This window comes from Jaculus jaculus, chromosome 4 (assembly GCF_020740685.1).
Source record: "Jaculus jaculus isolate mJacJac1 chromosome 4, mJacJac1.mat.Y.cur, whole genome shotgun sequence".
NCBI lineage: Eukaryota > Metazoa > Chordata > Mammalia > Rodentia > Dipodidae > Jaculus > Jaculus jaculus.
The window spans coordinates 26,948,552-26,972,357 of NC_059105.1; the positions used below are offsets into that span (position 1 = coordinate 26,948,552).

The 23,806-nt window shown below is 35.6% G+C and overlaps 1 protein-coding gene across 2 annotated transcripts in view; it reads right to left on the bottom strand.

The window, feature by feature from the left end:
• The window catches only part of Spag16 (sperm associated antigen 16), a 901,897-nt gene that overhangs the window by 745,439 nt on the left and 132,652 nt on the right, over positions 1 to 23,806 (bottom strand). For both annotated transcript variants that reach the window (XM_045148110.1, XM_004653697.2), the window contains one exon: positions 7,880 to 8,007. In XM_045148110.1, coding sequence (XP_045004045.1) covers positions 7,880 to 8,007 — 128 coding nt within the window. The remainder of the gene's footprint in view (positions 1 to 7,879; positions 8,008 to 23,806) is intronic.

A 23,806-nucleotide genomic window follows, 5' to 3' on the forward strand; every position in this document is an offset into this window, starting at 1 on the left:
AAGCTCATTCTTTTTTTTTTTTTAAGGACAATGTCATACCGAATGATGCTTAGGCTATGAGTGGGTAATGTATTCTTAAACATGACTGTAGAATTATGAGTTCACAGAAAATTTTCATGATTTTCTTTCTCATGAATTTTTGGGGGATTAGAAATATATAATCTAATAAGTAAAATTCACTGGGAATCTGTAGGATTTGTTCTGTATGCCCCTATATTATGCACTCCAAAATTGTCTACTTAGTGCCAAGAGAACAGAAAAGAAATTTGGCTTGGGAATGGAAATGTGCTTTGTGTTGCTTGAGCATCCACAAATGGGAAAAAGAGTTAAATGCATTCCTATTAAAGGAACACGAGTCTATCCACACCTATGTGGAAGGATCCATTGAATCCAAAGTATTATAGGTGCAGATGCAAAAGGCTCCAAGAAATAAGAAGAATAGGCTGGAGCTAGAATGGAATAACAAAATGTGTCTTTGGAAATTATGAATAATTGAAGAGTTTTAGAACAAAAAATAAGATATACCTTTATTTTAAAAGATTTTTATGATAGGACTAGGAATAAAACAAAATCTAGTAGGAAAAAAATATTGAGCAGTTGCACAGAGATTTCTAAGAACCTGAGAGGAGACTGTACATTAGAGATAACAGACTAAGAAGGAACTGGGTAGATGGCTCAGCAGGCAGGTAAGGTCCTTGCTTTCAGAGCCAGCTAGCCCAGGTTCAATTTCCAAGCCACCTATGTAAATTATAACAATTTTGTGTTTATCTGAAGTGGCAAGAAACTGTTGTGCCTGAACACACACACACATGCACACACACACACACACACACACACACACACACACACACACTTGCAGGCAGTTGAAATAAACAATAACTTCAAAACAGAATTTGAGTGGAGAGACTATGTGACAGATGATGGTCTTTTAATTAAGCAACTGACTAATCATCTAGCTCAAGTGATGAGTTAAACTGATGACTGAGTGGCATGGAGGATATTTGCTTACTACATAGAAAACAGTGACCAAAAGTATGGTGGGAGAAAGGTGACCATAAAAGAAGAGATAATGGATGAAGAGCTGATAAACTGGAGGCATGTACAAACAGGCAAGGCAAAATGTCCCATTTTATGAGGTACTTTGAATTAATTGTTATTGCCTTGGGATTTACATTAAAGTTGAATTCAGAGCATACATATTGTTAGGTATGTTGAGTGCAGATGTCTAATAAAAGTTTTATTACTTTCAATTAGGTTATAAAATCACTATTAACATAAAAAATAATGATATAAAATCAACATGACAATATCATCCTAGCCATGGCCATTTAAGAAATTTCAAAATTGGTTTAAGATTTAGACTTATGAGTACAACACTAATACTTAGAAACCATTCTTCAGATAATTGTGGATAGCAAACAACAAAAACAAACAAAAAAAGGATATGCATTGATTTTAAAATGGAAGAAACATGAGTGTTGTCAAGTCTAGGTGAGGTATCAGATACCATTGGAAACTTCTGGAATGAATGTTTATTCATAGATTACACAGTAATCACTTTTGATTATATAACATAGTTATGAGTAGAATAAGTATATCTATGAATGTAAACAATAAAAAACTCTTAAAGAGAGTAAGAGCTGTGTTGATACATGTCCTATCCACCTTCCTTGGCATTCTACATTATAAAGATTAACCTTTGGTGTGAACTTCCATTTCCCTTTCAATTACACAGTAGGTAATAGAAATGTGAGTATATAATGAAAGGTGAAAATGGAGTGAGAAGTATTTTCTATATTTACTGGACTATTATTAATGCATTATCATTCCACAGAAATAGACCTATCTCATCATAATAATATACTCCAGAAAAGTTTTATACAATTTTTTTAAAAAACTGAAAACTATGTCCTAAGGGAGAAAAGCCTGGTTTCATTTCTCACCTACCTTAGTTTTAATAGGTTGAATTTTTATGCATTGTTGGCACTACACATAATTGCTATATATAATTATAATATGTCCAACAATGCCTTCTTGTAGGTCACTGTGGTTATTACTATGGATCTAGATAATTAAAAGGGGATGAAAAATGGTTACAGCCCCAGAAGGGCAACTGTCGGTCTCTGGCTGAGTCCACGAAACATTGGAATTGAAAATGCTTTATGCATCATCTGCGACCAATGTAAAAGCAGTTTATTAATTTTAACTGTAAGTTGACATTACATACGTGTGTGTGTGTGTGTGTGTGTGTGTGTGTATGACACCAAAGTGGAGAGCAGTAACTCCAGGAAATTCCTAACGTTTTCCATTCAAATTTTTCATTATTTACTATATTATTCAACATAGGTTTGAAAAAATTATCCTCAATCATGGTTATCATTATTCAAAACTATACTTCAAAATCATGTCATTTTTCAGCTCCTGTGAATTGAAAATAAAATGTCCCCCACAAGTTTATCTACAGAAGCATTTTTTTGTTCCCTAGCCAGTAACAATATTTTGGGAAGTATTTAAATCTTTAGAAGGCAAGGCTATGCTAGAGACAGCAAACTTTTTCATCTACTCTTGACTATTTTCCACAAAGCAGTTCAAGAAGTCTTGTTTTTAATCTGTCAAAATTTCTATCATCTGTTCAAGATCCTCTAGTAGCTTTCCAACATCCTCAGAATTCAATCTCAAGTGATCTTCAGGATGAAGTTGCGGGCCACAACCCTTTCATTCTCAACCTTGTACCTGCAGTTTCCTGCTCTTCTCTGAGCTCATGTACTCTGCTTCCACGACTCCTTCCTGTCTGGACCGTCTTGGCATGCTCCTCCTCGAGGAGACTGCACCTGCTATTCTCTCTGGCTCCAAGTTTCCTTCTGTTCTCAGCACATTTCATTTCCTTACATAGTTCATGGAACTTTTTATGTGCCACATTCTCTAAAAAATCCTCACCACTGTCTAATCCTGAAAACCACTCTTCAATCCACCCTTCTGTCCTGCTTTATGATTCCCTATAGCATTTATAGCAACCAACAAAACACGTATATGGCATCATTGTTGGCTTATTAACTGATCCCCTGAGTAAATAGCAGCTCCCTAGAACAGATTTTGTTCAGTTAGTTAACTTCCAGAGTAGCTGAAGAATCCTCAATACTGTTTTTTGTTTTGGGTTCTTTTGTTTGTTTGTTTTTGTTAGGATAAGTGAGTGACTATAGATATCTTTACAATATTTCTGTCTTTTTAAAAATATATAGCTTAATTGATCTATCTTTAATCATCAAACAGTAGATGAAAGATAAATAAAGACTGAGCCATTCTACAAATACGGCTGAGGGATCCACACTCTCTTTATTATGAATCTCAGCCTTTTCTAAGTCTTTGCTTCCAGCTGCGAGTAGAAAATCCCACTGGAATCTGTTGTGGTTAGGCATGGATACAGTGGGCATCATCTTGTCATTTTTTTTAATTTTTATTTATTTGAGAGCAACAGACACAGAGAGAAAGACAGATAGAGGGAGAAAGAGAGAATGGGCATGCCAGGGCTTCCAGCCTCTGGAAACGAACTCCAGACGCGTGCGCCCCCTTATGCATCTGGCTAACGTGGGACCTGGGGAACCGAGCCTCGAACCGGGGTCCTTAGGCTTCACAGGCAAGCGCTTAACAGCTAAGCCATCTCTCCAGTCCCATCTTGTCATTTTTGATCATATAGTTAAGTTCACTGTTTAGAAGGCTTAGAAACCATTTTCCAGAGGATCAGCAAGCATCTTCCAGTACTGCTCTCCTACATGTAAACTAGGAATATGGTAGCAGTTGAATCGCTTCACAAAATACTCTGAAATGTATGCATTCCCAACCCTGTTGTGATCCCAGAAAGAAAGAAACTTGAATGAGAAGACTGAAAGTGACTATAGAAATGAGGAGTAAAATATTAGTTACATTTTGAGGAATTCTATCTCTATAAGACATTTAAGTTAAAGATTAGATGAGCCATTCATGCAAAAGTTGTAGCAGTAATCATGTCAGGTCAATCTATCTAGCTACTGTGAAATAAATGAATCATTATGGGGTATGGTAGGATAAATTAGTAATGTGATGATTACAGAAATAGAAGATGAGGTAGAAAAATATAAATGCAGTATAGCAACTGGAAGGGCTATCAGAATTACTGGAAGATATCCACAACCCTAGTTCTGGGAAACCAATGCACAAGACAAGAGCTACATCCCCAACCCTTACTTGGAATTTTAGTTGTAGAAATTTCATATTGAAGGAATGAGGAATAAATTATTTATATACCTTTTACTGATATAAAGTTAGACAGGGTGGTCCCTTGGCAAAACTGGAGATTAGGAAAACACCAAGTTTTCTTAAGGAATACAAAGTTCTTTGCTGGACATAATTGGAGCAACCTCTTCAAGCTCATGAAAAATGTCAACATAATACCATATGGAAATTAGTTAGAGTCAAATACACCAATGAATCATATAGTTTGTGAACAACAATTCTATGAGCTGTCTCTAAAAGGAATCCCTAAACCTGGCATCTGATCCAAGAGGACCAGGTGAGGGAAGATGCTGAAAGGGAGGAGTAAGGAAATCAGAAGGAAATTCAGGACATGAGAACATTATCAGAAGTCAGGTGAGGAAACACAGAAGTGGTCAGTTATCTAGACTGCACCCAAAGGGCCACTGGAAGGGCACAGCATATGTGGCTAATAACTGAAAAAAAAAAAAAAAAGAGCTTCAGAGGAGAAAGCAGGGAGCTCCGCTGCTGGGAAAAGGAGGTAGAGTAAGTGGAAGCTGAGGGTTCACTAGTCAGTGCTTTTCCCAGCCTGTCTCCTGAGAGAGCTGGGCATGAGGAAAGTGCATAGGTTGAAAGGTGGAGCAATGTTTAATGGATGTATTTACTGAAGGACATTGCCCAGGTGGGTGGAAGCCATTTTGTAAGAGTAGTAGAAACACATATAACAAACTCAGTGCTTAAAAATCCTCTTAACTAATCTAATTTAAAATCCTTCTGGTTCTATGACCTATTAAATTGCACTCTATAAAAATGCAAATTAGTAAGACATTTTTAAATTAATATGCATTTATTTTATTATGACCTTGTTAGGAAAACTTACTAAAATAGATTTTAGTAAATCTGTTTTTATAGAAAATATATGGCTAGCAAATTCTACTTAAACATAATCTAATTAGTCATTTTAAGTTTAAAGTCATTATCTCAGGCCATGATTCTTAAGACAAATAGGAAGGATTTGGGCCTAAATCATAGGTCATATAATTTTCTACTACAGGTAGCTTATGTGTCCAACTGTAAGAACAGAGATTGTTTTCTTTAAAGCATTTCATTAAAATATTGTGGAGTTTATTTATTGCTTTGTTGTAAAACCAAATACAAAACCAATTACTGTAATTTGCAAGGTATCTGAACTGTGGGTATGTATGTGGGGGAGCGATGTATACACATGCATATGTGTCAAGAGAGGGAAACAGAGATGGAGAAGCAAAAGAATCTAACCACCTTAGTAAAAATTTTTTGTTTTGTTTTTTTTTTTTGTTTTGTTTTGTTTTGTTTTGTTTTGTTTTTCAAGGTAGGGTCTCACTCTGGTCCAGGCTGACCTGGAATTAACTCTGTAGTCTCAGGGTGGTCTTGAACTCACGGCCATCCTCCTACCTCTGCCTCCCGAGTGCTAGGATTAAAGGCATGCGCCACCATGCCTGACTCTGCCTTAGTAAAATATGAAGGTCAGAGACAGTGTATATTAAGCACATGAACCTTGGCATTAATGCTTAGTAATATTCTTATTATTTATATCCTTTTCTTAATTATTGTCATTACTACTACCATTGTTACATTTTTTAGGTCAAAGGACCTATAACCATACCACTGCTAGTAACTAGTAATAAATCAAAAGCAAATAAATTATTGGTCCTTAAAAAAATCTCTTCTGTGTGTGTGCATGTACATATGTGTGTACAGACAGTGTGACGTGGAATTCAAGCAATGAGGGTTTTCCGTGGTGCAAAGGTTGCACTACAGACTACCAGCATGCCAGGCAAGTGTTCTACAACTAAGCTATATCCCTAGCTCATAATTTTGAAAAACATTAAGTTCTGAGAAACACTAAATCTTAAATTTCAGTTTTATATTATGGATAAGTACAGACTGATGTTATGAGAACAAACAGAAAAAGGATAGAATAAAATAGATGGAAGAGGTACAAAAATGGCAAAGAAATGGTGGCACAGGAAGCAGAAATAGATAGGAACTGGAAATGAAGCAGACCTATAAAACACAAGCCAGATAAATGAGAAGCCCAAAATCTCAACCTAGTCTTCCTTTGAGGAATGTTATTCTAAGAGGTTAGAGCTTCAGCTACTAGTCTGCCTTTGTATTGTCTCATGCTAGACCCTTTTCTCCTAGCAGCTGATGAGTGAAGATGAAGACAGATCACTCCAGGGCTACACTAGCAGTGATGAGGGCATATGTCTTTCCAGAGGCTGAAAATAAATTAAGCTGAAGTCCAGATTTTATCTTTGACTAGGAGCAACTGCCCCTCTTTTCCACCTCTGTTTTCACTTAATAAAATATTCCCTTAAACTCCACTTAATTACTGCACTGACTAATAGTCCTATTTTCTCTGTAAAAGATACAGGCTTCACTTATGACATCCAGCTATTCAGAGCTCTCTGGTCATGTCCAAGCAGCAGTTACTCCTCAGCAATAATGCATGATTAGAGCATTGCTAAACTTAAGCCAGTTGGGTTTGCTATTACAAACTTATTAAATATTAATTGTCTTGAATTGTGAGTGTGATAAATAGAATTGTTGTCAAAGACAATTAAATCAAAATTAAAGAGGTGGGAAGATCATCTTCTGAATCCTGAAGAGTAATTTAAAGAAATCACAAATTAAAAATGTAGATGGTACATTATTAAAATAGCTGGTGCAAGAAATGTAATGTGGAACTTCAGTCAACAGACATTTAAGGAAAAATTCATGACCTACCATCAGAAAATTGGTATAAATGTGCACATACACTCATTTTCAGCCTGCATAGAACCTTATAGTATGAATGTATCACTTTTAAGATTCCATTTACAGACTTTCACTGCTCATTTTAATCTTAAGTAATACAATCTAGATGATATTCTTATTGCTAGAAGTTAATCAAATACAGTTTAAAGCCCATGATATAATTAAGAGTAGAAAAGTATTGAAAATGAAAAAAGTTCTAAAGGATATATATATGTGTATATATATATATATATATATGGTTTGAGAGCTAGCCCAAGACATTAATCTTTCTCCAGAACAATCTGAACATTTATAATTTTTGTGCAGATTTTTACAAATCATGGATTTATTGAAGTAAAAATATAGCAATATTTTTCTCAAAACATCTTTATATTACTGTGCACTTATATGATCTTTAAACTTATCTCCCATGAACCTAAATATGTAGGTTTGTAAAACAATATATTTTAATAAATGCAAAGTAATAGGTTCTTGCTTTTAAATCAATGTGATTATGATTCATAAAAGCATGATCTTCAAAATCAAACAATAAAAATATGTTAACGGAAAAAAGTACATTGCTAAAATAAAATAAATGAGTGTACTACTTCCATAAAATAATCCTAGAAACCTCTCCAGAAATGAGTTCTGTGCTATTTCAGAACTCTAACCTCAACAATGCTAATCACAATGGTGTACTTAGTCTGTACTGCCACCAAGTGCCTCAAACAATTAAAGATTCTTGCAAAAACTATTTGCAGGTTCTTTCATTGCTCTGCTTAGCAGCTTTGAGCAGTCTAAGAGCAAACTACTTGGATCAAAGGTAGCTAGAAAAGCAGCAAGTTTAGACACAACAAAACATCAAGAATCCTACCAGCTCACGGGAAGTTCATGTAGTCTAAAAATGTTATGCAGCCTGTAGTTGAATTTTGCTGGACAAAGACTTTCTTTATACATATTCACATTTGAATTTGGTTGCATGTATACGGGAAATTCTGAATCCTAGAGAAAAGATAGAAAGTACAAGTTCTTTGTTAAATAACCACACTGTGGTAGACATTGATATTCTGTGTTAAGAAAAGCAAATAGTTTCATTATATTCCCCTGTGACTCTTACCTTAAATTTCTCATACCTATTTTAGTTTTGAGAAGATATGCAAATAAGACAAAAATTAAAATAAGGCACATATTTACTTCCATAAGTGATTAATTTCTAAGCATTGTGCTATATGCTACATGTTAAATATTACTTGAAAACATTACCTTTGTGGCTTCTAGTGACACACAATGTAGTACATTTATATGATTTGTAAATTATCATTTTTCAGTAAACTTCCCATCCTAACTGTACAAATTCCTGTACTTTTTTGTCCTCTGTAAATGATCAGGCTAAAATGACTTCATTGTATAATAAAATAACACTTTTTAACATATTATTTATAGTTTCTTCTTTAAGTCCAAAGGAATGAGATTAATTTAAGGCCTTTGGACAAGGTGAAACACTTATGCCATTGACATTTAAATCACATATATAAGATCTACATCTGGTATTTCTTAGTGCTAGACCCATGACCAAGCAAACTCCATGTGCTCTGGACACACGCTCAGCACTTAATGAGGAAGGGATTTGTTGCCTAACTCCACACAAAAGAAATGACTCCATTGCATTTACTTCTTCACATTTGCCTGTAAAAATGAAGGTATGTATTTAATTTGTACTTAATTATTTATTTGAAACATATGTATGAAAACCACTTTGCCCCACACGATATTCTAGGCATGGACAATCCATCAATGAGCAAAGGAAATAATAATTCCTACCCTCGTGGAGGTGAGGTGCTAATAGATTCTTTAATATATCCTCAGATCTAGAGAATTATCAATTTTCATAAATGAGATAATTTATGATTAACAAGTGATATATATTTGTATAGAAATTGTGTGCTTTTTACAATAATACACAGAATCTATGAAATAAAGTTCCCAAAAAGAAGCTGTATGCTATGAAACTGACTGATAGATCTTCAGTGATTATGTAGAAACATGGCTCAGGGAAATTTTGCAGAAGAGGGGGCGGTAAAAATGTCAGAGTCACATGTTGGGTCATGATTTGCAGAGACATTTATCATACCAATAACTGGGGCCTACCTCCACAATGCACGACCCATTTACATCAACAAGGAGGGTCCAATGGGAGGGGGTAGATCACAGATGAGCCTAAACAATGGTACCAAACTGCCTGTATTTACTGAAAAGAAAACTAATAAATTAAATTAAAAAAAAAAGAAACAGTGATTGGCAAAACAGTTTTGGAAATTTTGTAACATTTATAAAAGGCATTCAAGATGTTTTTCAGAACTTGAAACAGGCTATGTTCTTCCATTCACAATAAAAAAAAAAAACAATAAACATGTACACATGGGGAAGGAAAAAAAAAAAAAAGAAATGGAATTTGCAGATCCAGAGCCAAATTATCTTCATATATCTTTAATGCCCACTTAAGGCCCACCTTTGTGTTTGACGTAATATCCTTGTGACTATTGGGTGATCAGGTGAAAACTTCTTGGAATGCATTCACAAACCACTAGTTTCCACCACCCCAAGGATGGGAATTCGATCAGATAGCATCTGAAGCCTATAGCAGAGATTTTCCCATTTTGCTATAACCCGCCCAGCTGAAGTTTCCACCAAAGTATTTGAAAAGTGCTTTGGTTTATGACTCTTCTTAGGTAACTCTAAAACCATTTTGAAATTGTTAACATGTTAGAACATGCAATCTAGGGTAAACTGGCTCCAGAATAAACTATATATTATTCCTTTTGAAGTGACAGCAGTGTGATTTGCATCCACAAATTATCAAACTTAGTTTTTAAACTGAGGTAAAATGGTTATTAACATTTTGGTTTATCTGTTTAATTTCTTCCTCTTAATTTCTCCAAAGTTGGAACCACATTTTATGATCCACCCTCTACTTGTTCCAACCACATAACTGAGAAATTCCATTCAGCTATTATTAATGCTGTGAAGTTTTCTGTCCATAAATATGCATTTCAATATTTTCCTTGAGCCACCATTCTTGATATGTAAATAAATAATTTGAATAATATAAATATTTGATGAAAACATGACAACTTGACAGATATTTCTTCATGAGGGCTACACCACATACTATATAGTACTATATGCAATTCACAACTATCTTTGTTAACAGTGTATGCACAAACACCCATACACAGAGAAAGTAAAGTAAAAAATTCCTTATAAAATTATTAATTTCACTGACTTTATTAAAAGTATTGTTTTATAAATCCCATAAAATAAAATCAAGGATTGAATGAAACCTAACCAACTAATTTCTAGCACCTATTTCTGTAGGTCAGAAGACAGTTGGAAAACGTAACAAGATATTTAACCAACTGTTGAAGCTACATTTTTCCATCTGTAAATGAACAAAATCTTACCTACTTCTTAGGACCCTAAAAAGTTAAGTGACATAATACTTGTAAAGCATGATCACTACTTGCTTGGTGTCTAACAACTTTAATAAACACCAACTATCCTTATTGTTATTTTTATTATGTCTATAGTTGGTGGCCCATGTTAATTTTAACTGGTCAGTAAATTCATTATGAATATTTTCATTCTCTATTATAAAATAATTTTATATTAATCAAGTTAAAGTTTTACTATTCTCCTGAGATACTGCTTAAAGTAAAGTTGGTTTTAGCATGCTTTTACTATTTGGAATCTTAGTCCCATATACAGTTAACTGTTGGGTATCTTGATTTGTCCCAGGGCCAGTGATAGTACAGGTTTATGGGCCAATTAAGATTAAATAGTCTTGGGCTGGAGAGATTGCTTAGTGGTTAAGGTGTTGCCTGAGAAGTCTAAGGACCCAGGTTCAATTCCTCATTACTCCCATGAGGTAGATGTACAAGGTGGCACCACTGTCAAGTTCGTTTGCAGAGGCTGAAGGCACTGGCCCATTCTCTTTCCATCTGCCTCTCTCTCTCTCTCAAATAAGCAAATAAAAAATATTTTCTAAAAGATTAAATACTCTTTCTGTTTATATTCAGATGAAATTCTTATTGGTTTTTTTTCTCTATTTTCAGAGATGTGCCCATTAGAAATCCCATTTATCTATATGTATGAAAACACAAAATTGTCTGTTTGGACTTCTTCTGTATGAATGTTGTGGTATCTTGGTTTCTCTTAGGCCACAGGGAAATACAGGTTACATTTTACCTTATTATTTTTTCTATTTAACATTCAAGGGAATTACTCCCAGGCTAATTTGAATTGGAATTCAAGTTTTTCACTCAGGCATACAACATTTGGGTGTCTAGTTTGTGTCAGGCACTGTGTTGACTACCAGATCACAAATATATGTAGAATATATTTGTTCCACTCCAGAGTTTAACAGTTAAACAATATAAATTAAAAATTATATCATTTGTAAAACCCACTGGAGAAATATGTAAAAAGTTACCAGGTAAGTAATAAAACTGTTGAGACAGAGGGGATGCATCATTAATTATAGATTTTATATTAATAGATACCAGAACATAATCATCATTAATGGTACTGATTATGATTATATTAAGAAATGGATGGATTAAACTCAAAAAGAACAAGGAATGAATAGTAAAAATAACTTATTGCAGGTGATTATATATGACAAATGATAAATAATAGTGAACTTCATATGTATAATGACCAATTGACATAAAATAAAAACATTCCATTAACTCACAACAATATGATGCCTAGTGAATTAGTAAAAATATGCTAATTTGTATATATATATATAATACATATATACTTTTATAAACTTTCATAAGCATATAAAATTTTTCTGATTATCTTAGATATTTTTGTGGACTCAAAGTTTGTCAAATTTCTATGAAGATTTATATAAGTATTTAATTCAATTAAAATGAAAATTTTGGTGTGAATTTGGGAGTTTCTCATCAGTAATGCTGTATTCATTTATCAAGCATGTGAGGAAATGTTAAGTCACTGGGAATTTATATTAATTTTTAAAATACATGATGCAAAGATTAATGGTTTAGAGTAGAATTTATTAAAAATGAATTCAATTGAAAGAGATTTGGGTGAGGATTTTTTCTCTTGTCTTACTTCTCCATGTAGTGTAATTTACCAGAAGTTCAGATGTGTTGTGAAACTTCTGTGCCCTCGTGACTTCCTTCTCCAAGCCACTGGGTCATTACTTGCTGACAAATCCCACGCATCACTTGCTACCTACAGATGACTGGCAGCTGACATTATCAGCAAGACTTGGTTGAGCTAATTGACATTCACAATCTAAGTGTAAGAATCAGTGTGAGCCAGGAAAGCCTTACTGATGTGTTCATTCAATTTCTTAACTTTTACTTTTGTTTATGTTCCCGTTCCCTTAGGTCATGGGAAGAATAGATCATTTACAAAATGCTGTTTTCCCAAATGTATATTAGCACTTTTAGTTTAGTCTACAGTTCTAATTATACTTGAAAGTTTCTATCTCACATGATGTAAAATAAAATGTTTCTTTTTAAATTTGATTTCTTCATTTGAGAGAGAGAGAAAAAGACACAAATAGAGAGAGAGAATGGGTGCACCAGGACCTCCAAAGGAACTCCAGATAAATGTGCCACCTTATACAGCTGGCTTACGTGGGTCCTGGAGAATTAAGCATGTGTCCTTTATCTTTGCAGGCAAGTGCCTTAACTGCTAAGACATCTCTGTAGCCAAGCATAGTTTTAATGTATTTGAAGCTATCACTACAAATTATTTACTCTGTCTCATATCAAATTTGTCTGAAGTAAAAAGACTAGCAGAAAATAATAATGAATGGCCATAGTAAAAACCTTACCACTTTGTTACATTTCAAAGTATATTCCTAAACATTTTAAAATATATTTCTTTTTTAAAACAAGATTGACTCTATTTTTAAATCTTTGTATTTATTTTATTTATTTGATAGAGAGAAAGAAGCAGATAGATAGATAGATAGATAGATAGATAGATAGATGATAGATAGATAGATAGATAGATAGACAGATAGATAATAGAAGAAAGATGTCAAAAGCTAAACACTTTAAAAGATGATTCTGTTTACAGTCATTGATACAATTGTTGGTTCTTTGATAGTTTGCTTCTAGTGCAGTGATTTTTGTTTTAATCAGGGTCTCATTAGTTGTTTTTTTTTCATTTTGGGAATGAATTTCTGTTGATTTCTCTGTGATTTCATCGGAGATTCCCAATATAGGACTAGGCATCCTTGGTGGAGATTTTTGTTTTCTGACTTTTGCTGGCTTTTTTGTGTTGTTGTCTACCAATTTTAGGAAGTCTCTATTTTATTGAGGAGGAAGCAAGCTTTTGTCCTTTGGCTGGTGCACTCTCTGACTCAGGTGAACAGGGATGTTGATATTCAGCAGCCAATGAGGATACCAGAGCAAAAGGCTTGATTGCACAGCTCCCACAGGGACGGGGCCTCCCCAAGCAGGGCTCAATGGAACCTACCAGGACTAGGAAACTGGGAGGAGCAAGAGAACAGGGATCTGGAAGATTTCATGTTGTGCTTCCAGCACAGAAACCAGCTTAGGGAACCCAGACCAGGGAGGTGGGAGGAACCAGGAAACAGGTCTGGCCTACTCAATCCAGACTTCAGCACCTGCCCGCACATGTACACTGTCCACACAGGGAACCCAGAGCAGGGAGGTGGGCTCATGTGGAACTCTTTAAAAGGAAATAGAACATGGATACAGAACCACAGGTCACCCACGATGGAAGTAGTAAACATGTACAAAAATTCAGTCTCACTAGGTGAGAAAACACAAATTAAAATGTTCACAGTGCAGATCCCCACAGGTGTGCGATCGGAGCACAGCGGCGGAGGTCCAGTGTCACTATATATTTGCAACATGATAAAGTGTTTTGTAAATGAGGAAATTGATATAGAACATTCTTATGAGTGTTATCCACAAATTCACTTAGGGTATTAATGAAAATTGAAACAGACTTTCAAGAAATGAAATTAATATGCACCAAACTTATTTTTAAACTACAAAGCACCTTCTTTAAAAATGTTTCTAGTAAGATTTCTTATCCCTTTCCTAAGACACATATTGTGAAATCAATTATGGATAATTGTTGATTACAGTGGGAGACTAGAAACACCTACATTCAAGTACAGGGAAGTTAAAGACAATAGCATGCATGCAGGTGACTGGACATATTTAGTATTAAGAAAAATGTGTTCATGAAGGTTATTCACAGACCTAGAAACGTGTCTACAAAATATAGAGGATACCAGTGTAATAGATTTATAAATGTTTGTGCAACTTAAAGAAAGTACAGCTGGTGATAGACTGGATAAAATGGTAGTCCCATACAATTGTAAGGAACTAAAATGTTGAGATCATCTGTTGATGTAGTTACAGTCTTGTTCTGTGAAGTATTACTTGTCTTTGTGTTAATGATGCTGCAAATTAACTATGCCAGTAGTTGTATTAAAGTAGAGAGCATATTGTTATGCATAATACATAGTAGTTGATAGTAATAGTAAACATGTTATTTATGAATCACCTGTATTAAACTTTTAATCATTATTTTCAAGTAAATTTATTTTAATTAAAAATATTACTATGAAGGTGTATGCCATTCCATGATAATTCATGCTTCACATGTGCTTTGATGGCAAAAGCCACACAGGGTGACTGAATTCTACCTGTTGGTCTGTGTAAGTACACTCTGATGTCCTCAGAGCAATGGAATTGCTTGAGTATGCTTCTCTCAGAATGTTTATCATTCACAATGCATATTGTATGGCAAAATATTCATTATAACTAATTTCTCATGCCTTTTATTTTAAAATTAATTTATTTCCACATTTTCAATTTTTCTATGGGGAATTGAGAATATCTTTAATATTTGGAGAAACAGTGCTAAATGATGGTGATGCAATAAAACATTTTAATAATTTAAGCAAATTTTGTACTTAATGGTTAATCCACTTAACATTCTTTTCCTTTTAGAATGAGTAGGATCTGCCACTTTATTAGCAACCCAGTTCTCTCCAATATGAGACAGTCTTTTCTTACATACTACAAAGTCAATATGAAAGAAGAGTCAGATGATATAAAATATAAGTTCTACTGATGGTCTGTAAGTATCCAAGTTTACAACCATGCATATAATTCTAATTTACATATTATTAAAAAATAAACAGATGAATTAGAAAAATTATGACACCTCTTCTGCTACATGAGAATATGCTTACAACTCATTTCCGAGACCCTCCAAATGGCATTGATTGTAGCCAATGAAGTTTCCTTAAAATGAGACCAATTCAGCATGGAAGGTAAAGTATAGATTGAACTACTGGAAAATGTCAATGCCTTTCAATTTTAAACACAGATGTGGCATGACCATGTGATTTACTTGACCAGTGAAATGTGAGCAAAACCAGCATGAGGCATTTCTGATGACAAGCTTGAAATGCTGGCTCAATTTGGTCACTCCATTGTTTCTATCCTCAGATTAAAAAAAAAAAAAAAAAAACAAAGAGCAAGTGTGGTGCCTCCTCCATTATCTTGTTTCCAGGAGACTATAAGGAACAGCCACAGCACCAACTCTCAAAAGATGCTAGGCTAAATTGCAGCAGTAATCCAGAAGTGAGGGGTCATTTATATAACAACAAGTTACTGCTTATGAGTAGCTATTAAATGCATAAGTGTTTATTTTTTTTAATGGTTTTAAATCAGGTAAGTTTACTACTATAAAAATGACTACAGCAACTTTTTAAATGTTATTTGGAAACAAATGATTTGAGCAGTTGTGAAAGGTGACAGAAATCAGTGAAGGAGTTATTTACCAGTAAAGGACAAAATCTTTTCAGGCTTGAAATGTAAGACAATCCTCCACTTCCGATTGGCTTTGAAAATGAATGAAGATGTTCCAAGGTTTTGCTAACCTTTCACCTAGCAGTATGCAAACTGACAATGACATTTATAGTACTAAATTTTTATTTAAAAAGAAACAAATAATTGTGTAATCTCTACAAAGCAGAGAAAAAGTATTACAAAAATGAAATTTGCCTGCAGATCTATCTGAGCAATGAAAAGCTGCTGAGTTAGACGATTTGCCTGGTTGTATTGACAACCTAGTATATTCTCTAGTTATCAGACCTCCAAAGTAAAGAATAAAAATACTCATTGCAATTAAAATTGCAACACAGGTCACCTATCTCATTCTGTCATTACTGCTGTTAATTTAAAAATTGAAAATTAATAAAAACATTTTAAATTGTTCAATTTTTCATTTTGACAAAAGTTGTTCTTCATTAGAAAGTGTCAGTTATAATCCAAGCAAAATATGCCCAGACAATAAATTATAAGTTTCTTTTAACACTATTGCAATCGCAATAAAGTACTTCAAATCCAAAACTGTTCTAAGAGATATTAAAAAATAAATAAATAAATAACAATAACAGAGGGCTGGAGAGATGGCTCAGTGGTTAAGGCACATAAAGGCCTTGATATTCAAGACCTCGCGGTTCCTGACACTACCTAAAGCAAAGACCTTCATAATAGGAGGAAAAGATGATGACCTCAAAACAAAAGAAAGACTAATTTCAAGGGGGAGGGGACTGATGAAGGGTGGATTTGAGAGGAGGGAAGGGGGTAGGGGAGGGAATTGTCACAGTTTGTCTATAATTATGGAAGCTGTCAATAAGAAGATTTTTAAAAAGCACCTAATACCTGGAGGAAGAGACCGCTGGAAGCCCTCACACAGGAAATGCAGGTCTGGCAAGACTGTGGTGGATGGTGACGCGGTCCACTTTATCTTAAGCTAGAATGTGGATCTCCAGGAAGTCACGGGTCGAGACGGCGGCATGTGCAGAGCAGAGCGCAAAGGCACTGGATTCAAGCTCTACTGCAGGTCACAGGCAGCCTTGGCGGCGTGTCCAGGTTTGCACATGCAGGAGAAAGGGCTGTGGCCGTTGGGCAGGTTTAGTGTCTTGCATGGGTCCTCGTGCCTCTCCTGCGCCAACTGGCAAAGTGGCCCACACCCCAGTATCACAGAGCCCTTGGGATAGAGATCCATATCCAGGGAAGGGCAGAGGTCTGCAGCTGTAAACTGACCAGGTGACTCACTCTGCCCAGGGTAACCATGCTGGGAATGATCGAATGGAAACCACAACAACATTAACACCAAGTACTGGCTGGTCCCCAAAACAGTAGAGACCCTGAAGCTTACAGCTGGATAGTAGACCTGGGGCATGTGGACTGGAAGTCAAGAATCTCCAGTCTGTCAGGTTGGAATACTGTTGACCCTTCCTGTATTTTGCTACATTTTTGTAAAATTTTTCTTATTCTTTATTTATTTGCAAACAAGAAAAAGGGAGAGAGGTAGAAAGAAAGAAAAGAGAGAGGGGGAGAGATTGAGCACACCAGGGCCTGCACATTTTATTAAAACTTTCAAGCAAATTTCACTTTTTACACCCATGTGATTAAGGGAATTTGCCAGCCATCTATCTAATCCTTCTAATTTTTCTAAGCCATACATATTTTTTTCAATTTTTGTTTTTGCTTATGTTTTTCGAGGTAGGGTCTCACTCTAGCCCAGGCTGACCTGGAATTCACTATGTGGTCTCAGGGTGGCCTTGAACTCTCAGCTATCCTCCTACCTCTGCCTCCCAATTGCTGGGATTAAAAGTGTGCGACACCATGCCCAACTATTTTTTCTTTAGCATTCCCTTTCTTACCATCGTTTCTTTCTTACCATTTTTCCATGTTTCCCACAAGACATTGCTGTAACCTCTAACACATTTCCTTACAATGAATTCTTTACTTGGAATGGCAGTGAAAAGGCACATGTAGTCACATATATTTCCTCTATTTATGTCAATACAAATGACTCTGGTGTGCAGAAGTAATGTTTAAACTTTCCAGTCCATGGATAGGGAATGAACCAAGCTTCCCTCTAACATCATCTTCCCCAGTTCACGTAAGATTCTACCCTGTCCTGAGCCCTCTCTTTCTGTGCCATCAATGTTATCAATGCAGTATTGTGCAGCGTATAGGACATTGCAATTGTCAGTTACAAAGTCCTTCCACTCCTACTGTGAACTAGCAGTGAATGATGTATTATCCACTTCTGTCTGACACAGGATCTTATACATAACAGGCACTCCACAAATGCCTACTTAGCACAAAAGAGGCCCTCACACAAGTCAAGCTGTATATATTTCATTCATAGACATAGTCAACATGTGCCTCTGAATAAAAAATGGCATAAATATTGCATTCTGATTTATATGTTTAGATATGGATTACATAAGAATTTTATTTCTCTAATTCAATCACTAGGTGTTAAATTCTATAAGAGACTGACTGAATACATTTGTGTCCTCCAAAAAGATTATACAGCTTGACACTCTAGTAACTTTAAGAATACATTTATTGATTTATGGTGACCAACTATTTAAATATGATTTTTATGCCATTACACATTTAATTTACTGGAATCTTTCAGAGAGGCCAGCTCAAGCTCTGTCTTTAAGCTTCTCACCATGCATATATATTCCAAATTTACTATAAATTCATAACAAAGTCAAAGATTAGGCAGATATAATTCAATAATAATTTTCTACATTTTTTATACTTCCATACTGCCATGTAAGCTATAAAATTTGTTAACCTATGAGGGTGAGGGGAGTTGACTTTGAAAACCAGAAAAACTCCATCATTATGGCTTCCTATTGTCAAATGAGTCAGCATTATCCCTGATGTCTGAACACAGAACAGCTGGCCCTATCTTGGTTGTGGTAATTGCCAGGTTATAGTGTAAGTGAACTACTATCTTTTGTCCAACTTTCATTCTATGCAATATCTTGCTCATGGTAATTCACTTTTTCCAAATTCATCCCTGTACAAGTTCTCAGAACGTGGGCAGATATCACTAAGCCTCTCACAAAAAAACTTCTAGCCCAGTTCAGCTTTCTCCCCTGAAAAGCCAAGCTTCACAGTTTGCCATTCTTTCTGCATTTCTGTCTTTCAACTCTTGCCAGAACACTTCATCAAACTCTGCTTATAGCACTACAGGTCATCTCTTAGGCCAATGATTCAAATTCGTCCACATCCTTCTTGCAAATAAGTTTTCAAAGATCAAAAGCCATAGTCAGGTTTCTAGCAGCATCAACCCCACTCCTGATACCCACATTCTTTTGTAGTTTCCTTCTCATTGCTGGCACAAAAGGCCAAAAGCAGCTGATGAAAGGGAAGGTTTTTTTTTTTTTAATTTTTTTTGTTTTATTTTTATTTATTTATTTCAGAGCGACAGACAGAGAGAAAGAGGCAGAGAGGGAGAGAGAGAGAGAGAATGGGCATGCCAGTGCCTCCAGCCACTGCAAACGAACTCCAGACGCGTGCGCCCCCTTGTGCATCTGGCTAACGTGGGTCCTGGGGAATCGAGCCTCGAACAGGGGTACTTAGGCTTCACAGGCAAGTGCTTAACCACTAAGCCACCTCTGCAGCCCGAAAGGGAAGGTTTTTTAGTTGCCTTACAGTCTTAAGGGGAAGCTTCAAGATGGCACAGAAAAGAGATGGCTTGCAGTGTTGATGACACAGTTGGATGGAATATTCTTGTCACAGTTGAAAAACCTAAATATAGAACTATGTACTGTGTAGGCTTGGCTTATGGGAAGAAGAAAGAGCTCATGGATCATCCTCATGGCTCTATTAGGCCTTCACACAGGCATGTCCAATAAGTCTGTTTTACACTGTCCATGGCCATTTCCAAAAACCAGACCACATTGAACATCCAATGACCCTTTCTTTCCAACATTTTTTATACTCCATAGTATGAGTTAGGCAACCAAATTTGTTGATCCAGGGAGCATACAGCCGATTTTGTACAGCAAGACACCCCATCAGCATTTGGGCATGTTACTTTCAAGAGTCAGCACTGTTTCTGCTGTTTCAATAAAGAATAACTGACCTAATCTCAATTTTTATAATCTCTCAAAAAATTGCAGCTGAATGGGAATTGTTTCCAGCCCGAAACTTTAATTTCTTTCTGTGTCATATCAACCTACTCATACCAGTTCTTTTTTACACAATTTAACCCAGCACATGGCCCTAGGACATGGTTAGAATTCAAAACCCTCTTATACAAACTGCTTCTAGTCTAGTCTTGACAAAGCTCTTTCTTCTCATAAGCTAAACCTGCACAATCCACTTTTATTTTGGCACGTAGTATTTTCAAATCTGAATAGAATTGTCCATCCAACTCTGTCTTCAACACTGCAAGGCATCTCTTATGCCAAGGTTTCAAATCTTTCCACATTCTTCCTACAAATCTGTTCCAAAAGGCAAAAAGCCAACATCAAATTTCTAGCAGTAATAACACCATTATACCAGTGGCAATTTTCTGTTGTAGTTACCTTTTCATTGCTGGACAAGGCATATGACCAGAAGCAGATGGCGGGAAGAGAGTTGTTTATTTTGGCTATAGTCTTGAAAGGAAGCTCCACAATATCAAGTAAAAGGTGATAGCAGGCTGAACATCACCTCTACCACATCAGGGGAAACATCAGCAATAAAGTAAGCTGACTAACATTAACAAACTGGAGATTAATAAACCTCAAGGTCCACCATAAGTGACATAATTCCTTTAGCAATGCCTCTCCTCCCAATCTGTCATCACCTGGGAATCAAGCATCCAATGCACATGACCTTATGGGGGATACTTGAAACAAAACACCCCAGATTGGGAAAAAGAATTCAGAACACAAGAGTTTATGGGGGAAATATGATTCAAACCACCACACTAAACTTATGAGCAAAATGGGCCTACATATTGGCACCAACAGATCTTGCCATGCAACTACAATCTCTGGTTAATAAGCACAACAGTTAATGTTGATTGTCTACTTGGTTGGATCTAGGATCACCTAGAAGACAATTCTGTTAATATGTCTTTGAAGGAATTTGTAGATTATGCTAATGGATGCAAGAAGATTTACTCTAACTTTAGTTGGTACCATTCCATGGGTTTGGGTCCAGACTGAACAAAAAGGAGAAAGCAAGCTAGGTACCAACATTCATCTCTGTCTCTGATTCCTGACTGTGATAGTTTGGATGTATGAACCATATAGACTGGAATATTTTATTAAAGGTTGTAAGTTTGTCTCAAGCCATCTGACTGGAAGAGATGGCACTGGGGGCAGATCCTGAAATCCATACAAAGGTACATTTGGATGTGGATCTGAATTCCAGCCCAAAGGTATGGAGACAAATTTGAGCTCTGGTGATCTTACTTGCTGCAGGTTTGTGCTTGCTGATTTGATTTTTGTGGGCTAGTAGTGGTTTTCCTTTGTATTTGAACGTATGAATAGGAACCAACTTCTTTGTCACTGCTGGAACTTCCCCCTGGGTCTGTAGTCTTGAAAATAAACCCTGTCCTCCCATAAAATGTTTGTGGTTTGGATGTTCATCCTAGCCACATAAAGCTATCTACAACCCTGACTATGGATTGAAAGTGACCTATTGCTTCAAACTTCTGCCACCATGCCTTTTATACCCTGCCTAGCCCCCCACCCAACCAGGATGGAGTATGTCCCCTGGAAATGTAATCAAAAATATACCCTTTTTTTATGTTGGTCCATGTGAGCTCACAATCATGAAAAGAGCAACTAATACAAAAGGAAACTTCATCATGCTCATAAAGTCATTTTTTAGTATCATTATTGCTTTTAGGTAATTTTATTTAGTCTTTGTGTTTTTTTATATTTTATTTATTTGACAGTAAAAGTGGGAAGGAAAGAGTACTGCAAACAAACTCCATACACATGCACCACCTTGTGCATCTAGTTTTACCTGGGTACTGGGAAACTGAACCTGGGTCCTTTGTCTTTGTAGGCAAACACCTTAACCACGAAGCCATCTCTCCAGCTCTAGTATTTGCAATTTTTGATTTAGAATAAAGATGTAAATGCCAATTTGGGAGCCATTCTTCCAGGAATATGCTAACAATGCCAGCTGAAGTTTGATTAGCTATGTTTGAAATGTATGAAAATCACAATTATCAACATCAAAACAAATATAAGAAGAATATAAATCATGAATTTTTCTTTGAGTAGAATACTCACATGTATACTAAAAACAAGAGGAAATAAATTAGACTTAAGATTGTTCAGTTTGGTTTTTGCAATGAAATGTATACTGCTTCCCTAATATAACCTGATCAATGTGTACTCAGAATCAATAAGTAAAATTAAAGCATTGAGATTCATGCAGAACACTTGTCTGCATTTTCTGTATGAAACTTATCACAATTTTCATGGAGAAGAGGGTAAGGGCTGCATATGTTGTGGTCCTGACCTCAATTTCTCTGGAGGCTTGTAGCTACATGTTTCCCACATACTAATAGAAAATGTATTAAAGAGTCCTAGCCATGTATAATAGTCTTAAACTAATGTATTAAAGGTTCTAATAGAGTCAACAAAAGTGAAAAGCAGAAAGATAGAGGTATGGAGAAATGAAAGGAGAAGGGGAAAAGCAGGATAGATGAGATGAGAAAAGAGTGAGTATATATTTTAAATTTTAAGCAATGAAACAGCACCCATTTTAATGTTCCTTCTTTCTGTGATGTTGTAGATATGCCTGCAAATATGACATCACCCATATGACACCAATGTCTCTCTGATATGCAAATGTTTTACCTGTCTCTGACACCCCCTTTGCTAATCCCACTGCAAGGTCACTGGAAGAGGGGAACTAGAGCTTTAACGTCACACATTCTGCCAGGTGCCAGAAAATTTCAAGCACAATAGTCAAGGACTATGTTCTTCTTTCTTCTGGCTCCTCAAGGTTGCCTCCCACATGCCACCTGTAAGGATTCCTGAAAAATTTTACATGTCCCAACTGTCTCCCTCACCCTGACCCATTTCATTAATATTGTGAATACTGAGGACTGGAAAAGCTTAATATTTGTTTTGTGTTCAAATATATCCAAGATAGTGCAGAGAATTCAGTATGGTCATTTATTGTTATGGCAACAAATATACTGTCACTGTAGAATAGTATTTTTGAGCCACCTGTGATTTTAAATCAAACCCAATTCTTTCATGTAATAGCTCTTTATGTTCATCCACTCAAAAATCGCTTCTAAATTTTTTGAGCCAGTCAATTTGAGAAGCTGGAAAATACAGAAACAAGTAAAAAGTGGTGGAGCTCCTGCATTCGGAGTCACACAGAAGCTGGGGCAAGGGCAAAGCTCTGAGGAAAAAGAAACAACGGTCTTGGTTTCAAGTTATACCAAGAAACAAAAGAGCACAGACAAAGTGAAAGGTAAGAGAAATTACCCTGAAGAGAGGGGCTGACATCTAATGGATAGACAAATCAGTAATTAGAAACAATCTCTTCAAAAGAAAACTCAGAGTCTTGGATTTGGCATTGAGGAAAAAATGAAAACAAAATAATCAAGTGGAAATGGTTGTGTAAAAAGAAAATAATAAATCTAGAAATTACACAGACTTTAGAACCAGAAAATGACCTAACATTGAAATACAAATTATATAATAGAACTTTTAAAAGTAAAAAAAAAATGAAAAAAGAATATTTAAAATTCATAGTGTACACTATGAATAATTTTTCCAATACTAAAGAGCTTCTTTTGTGGCATAGTTTCTGGCAATTTATTCCATGAACAAATAGTAAGAAGTTTATTTATGGCATATTTATTATGGCATTCATTCAGTTGTGTGAGGAATATAAAATCACTCCCAGTGTCAAGA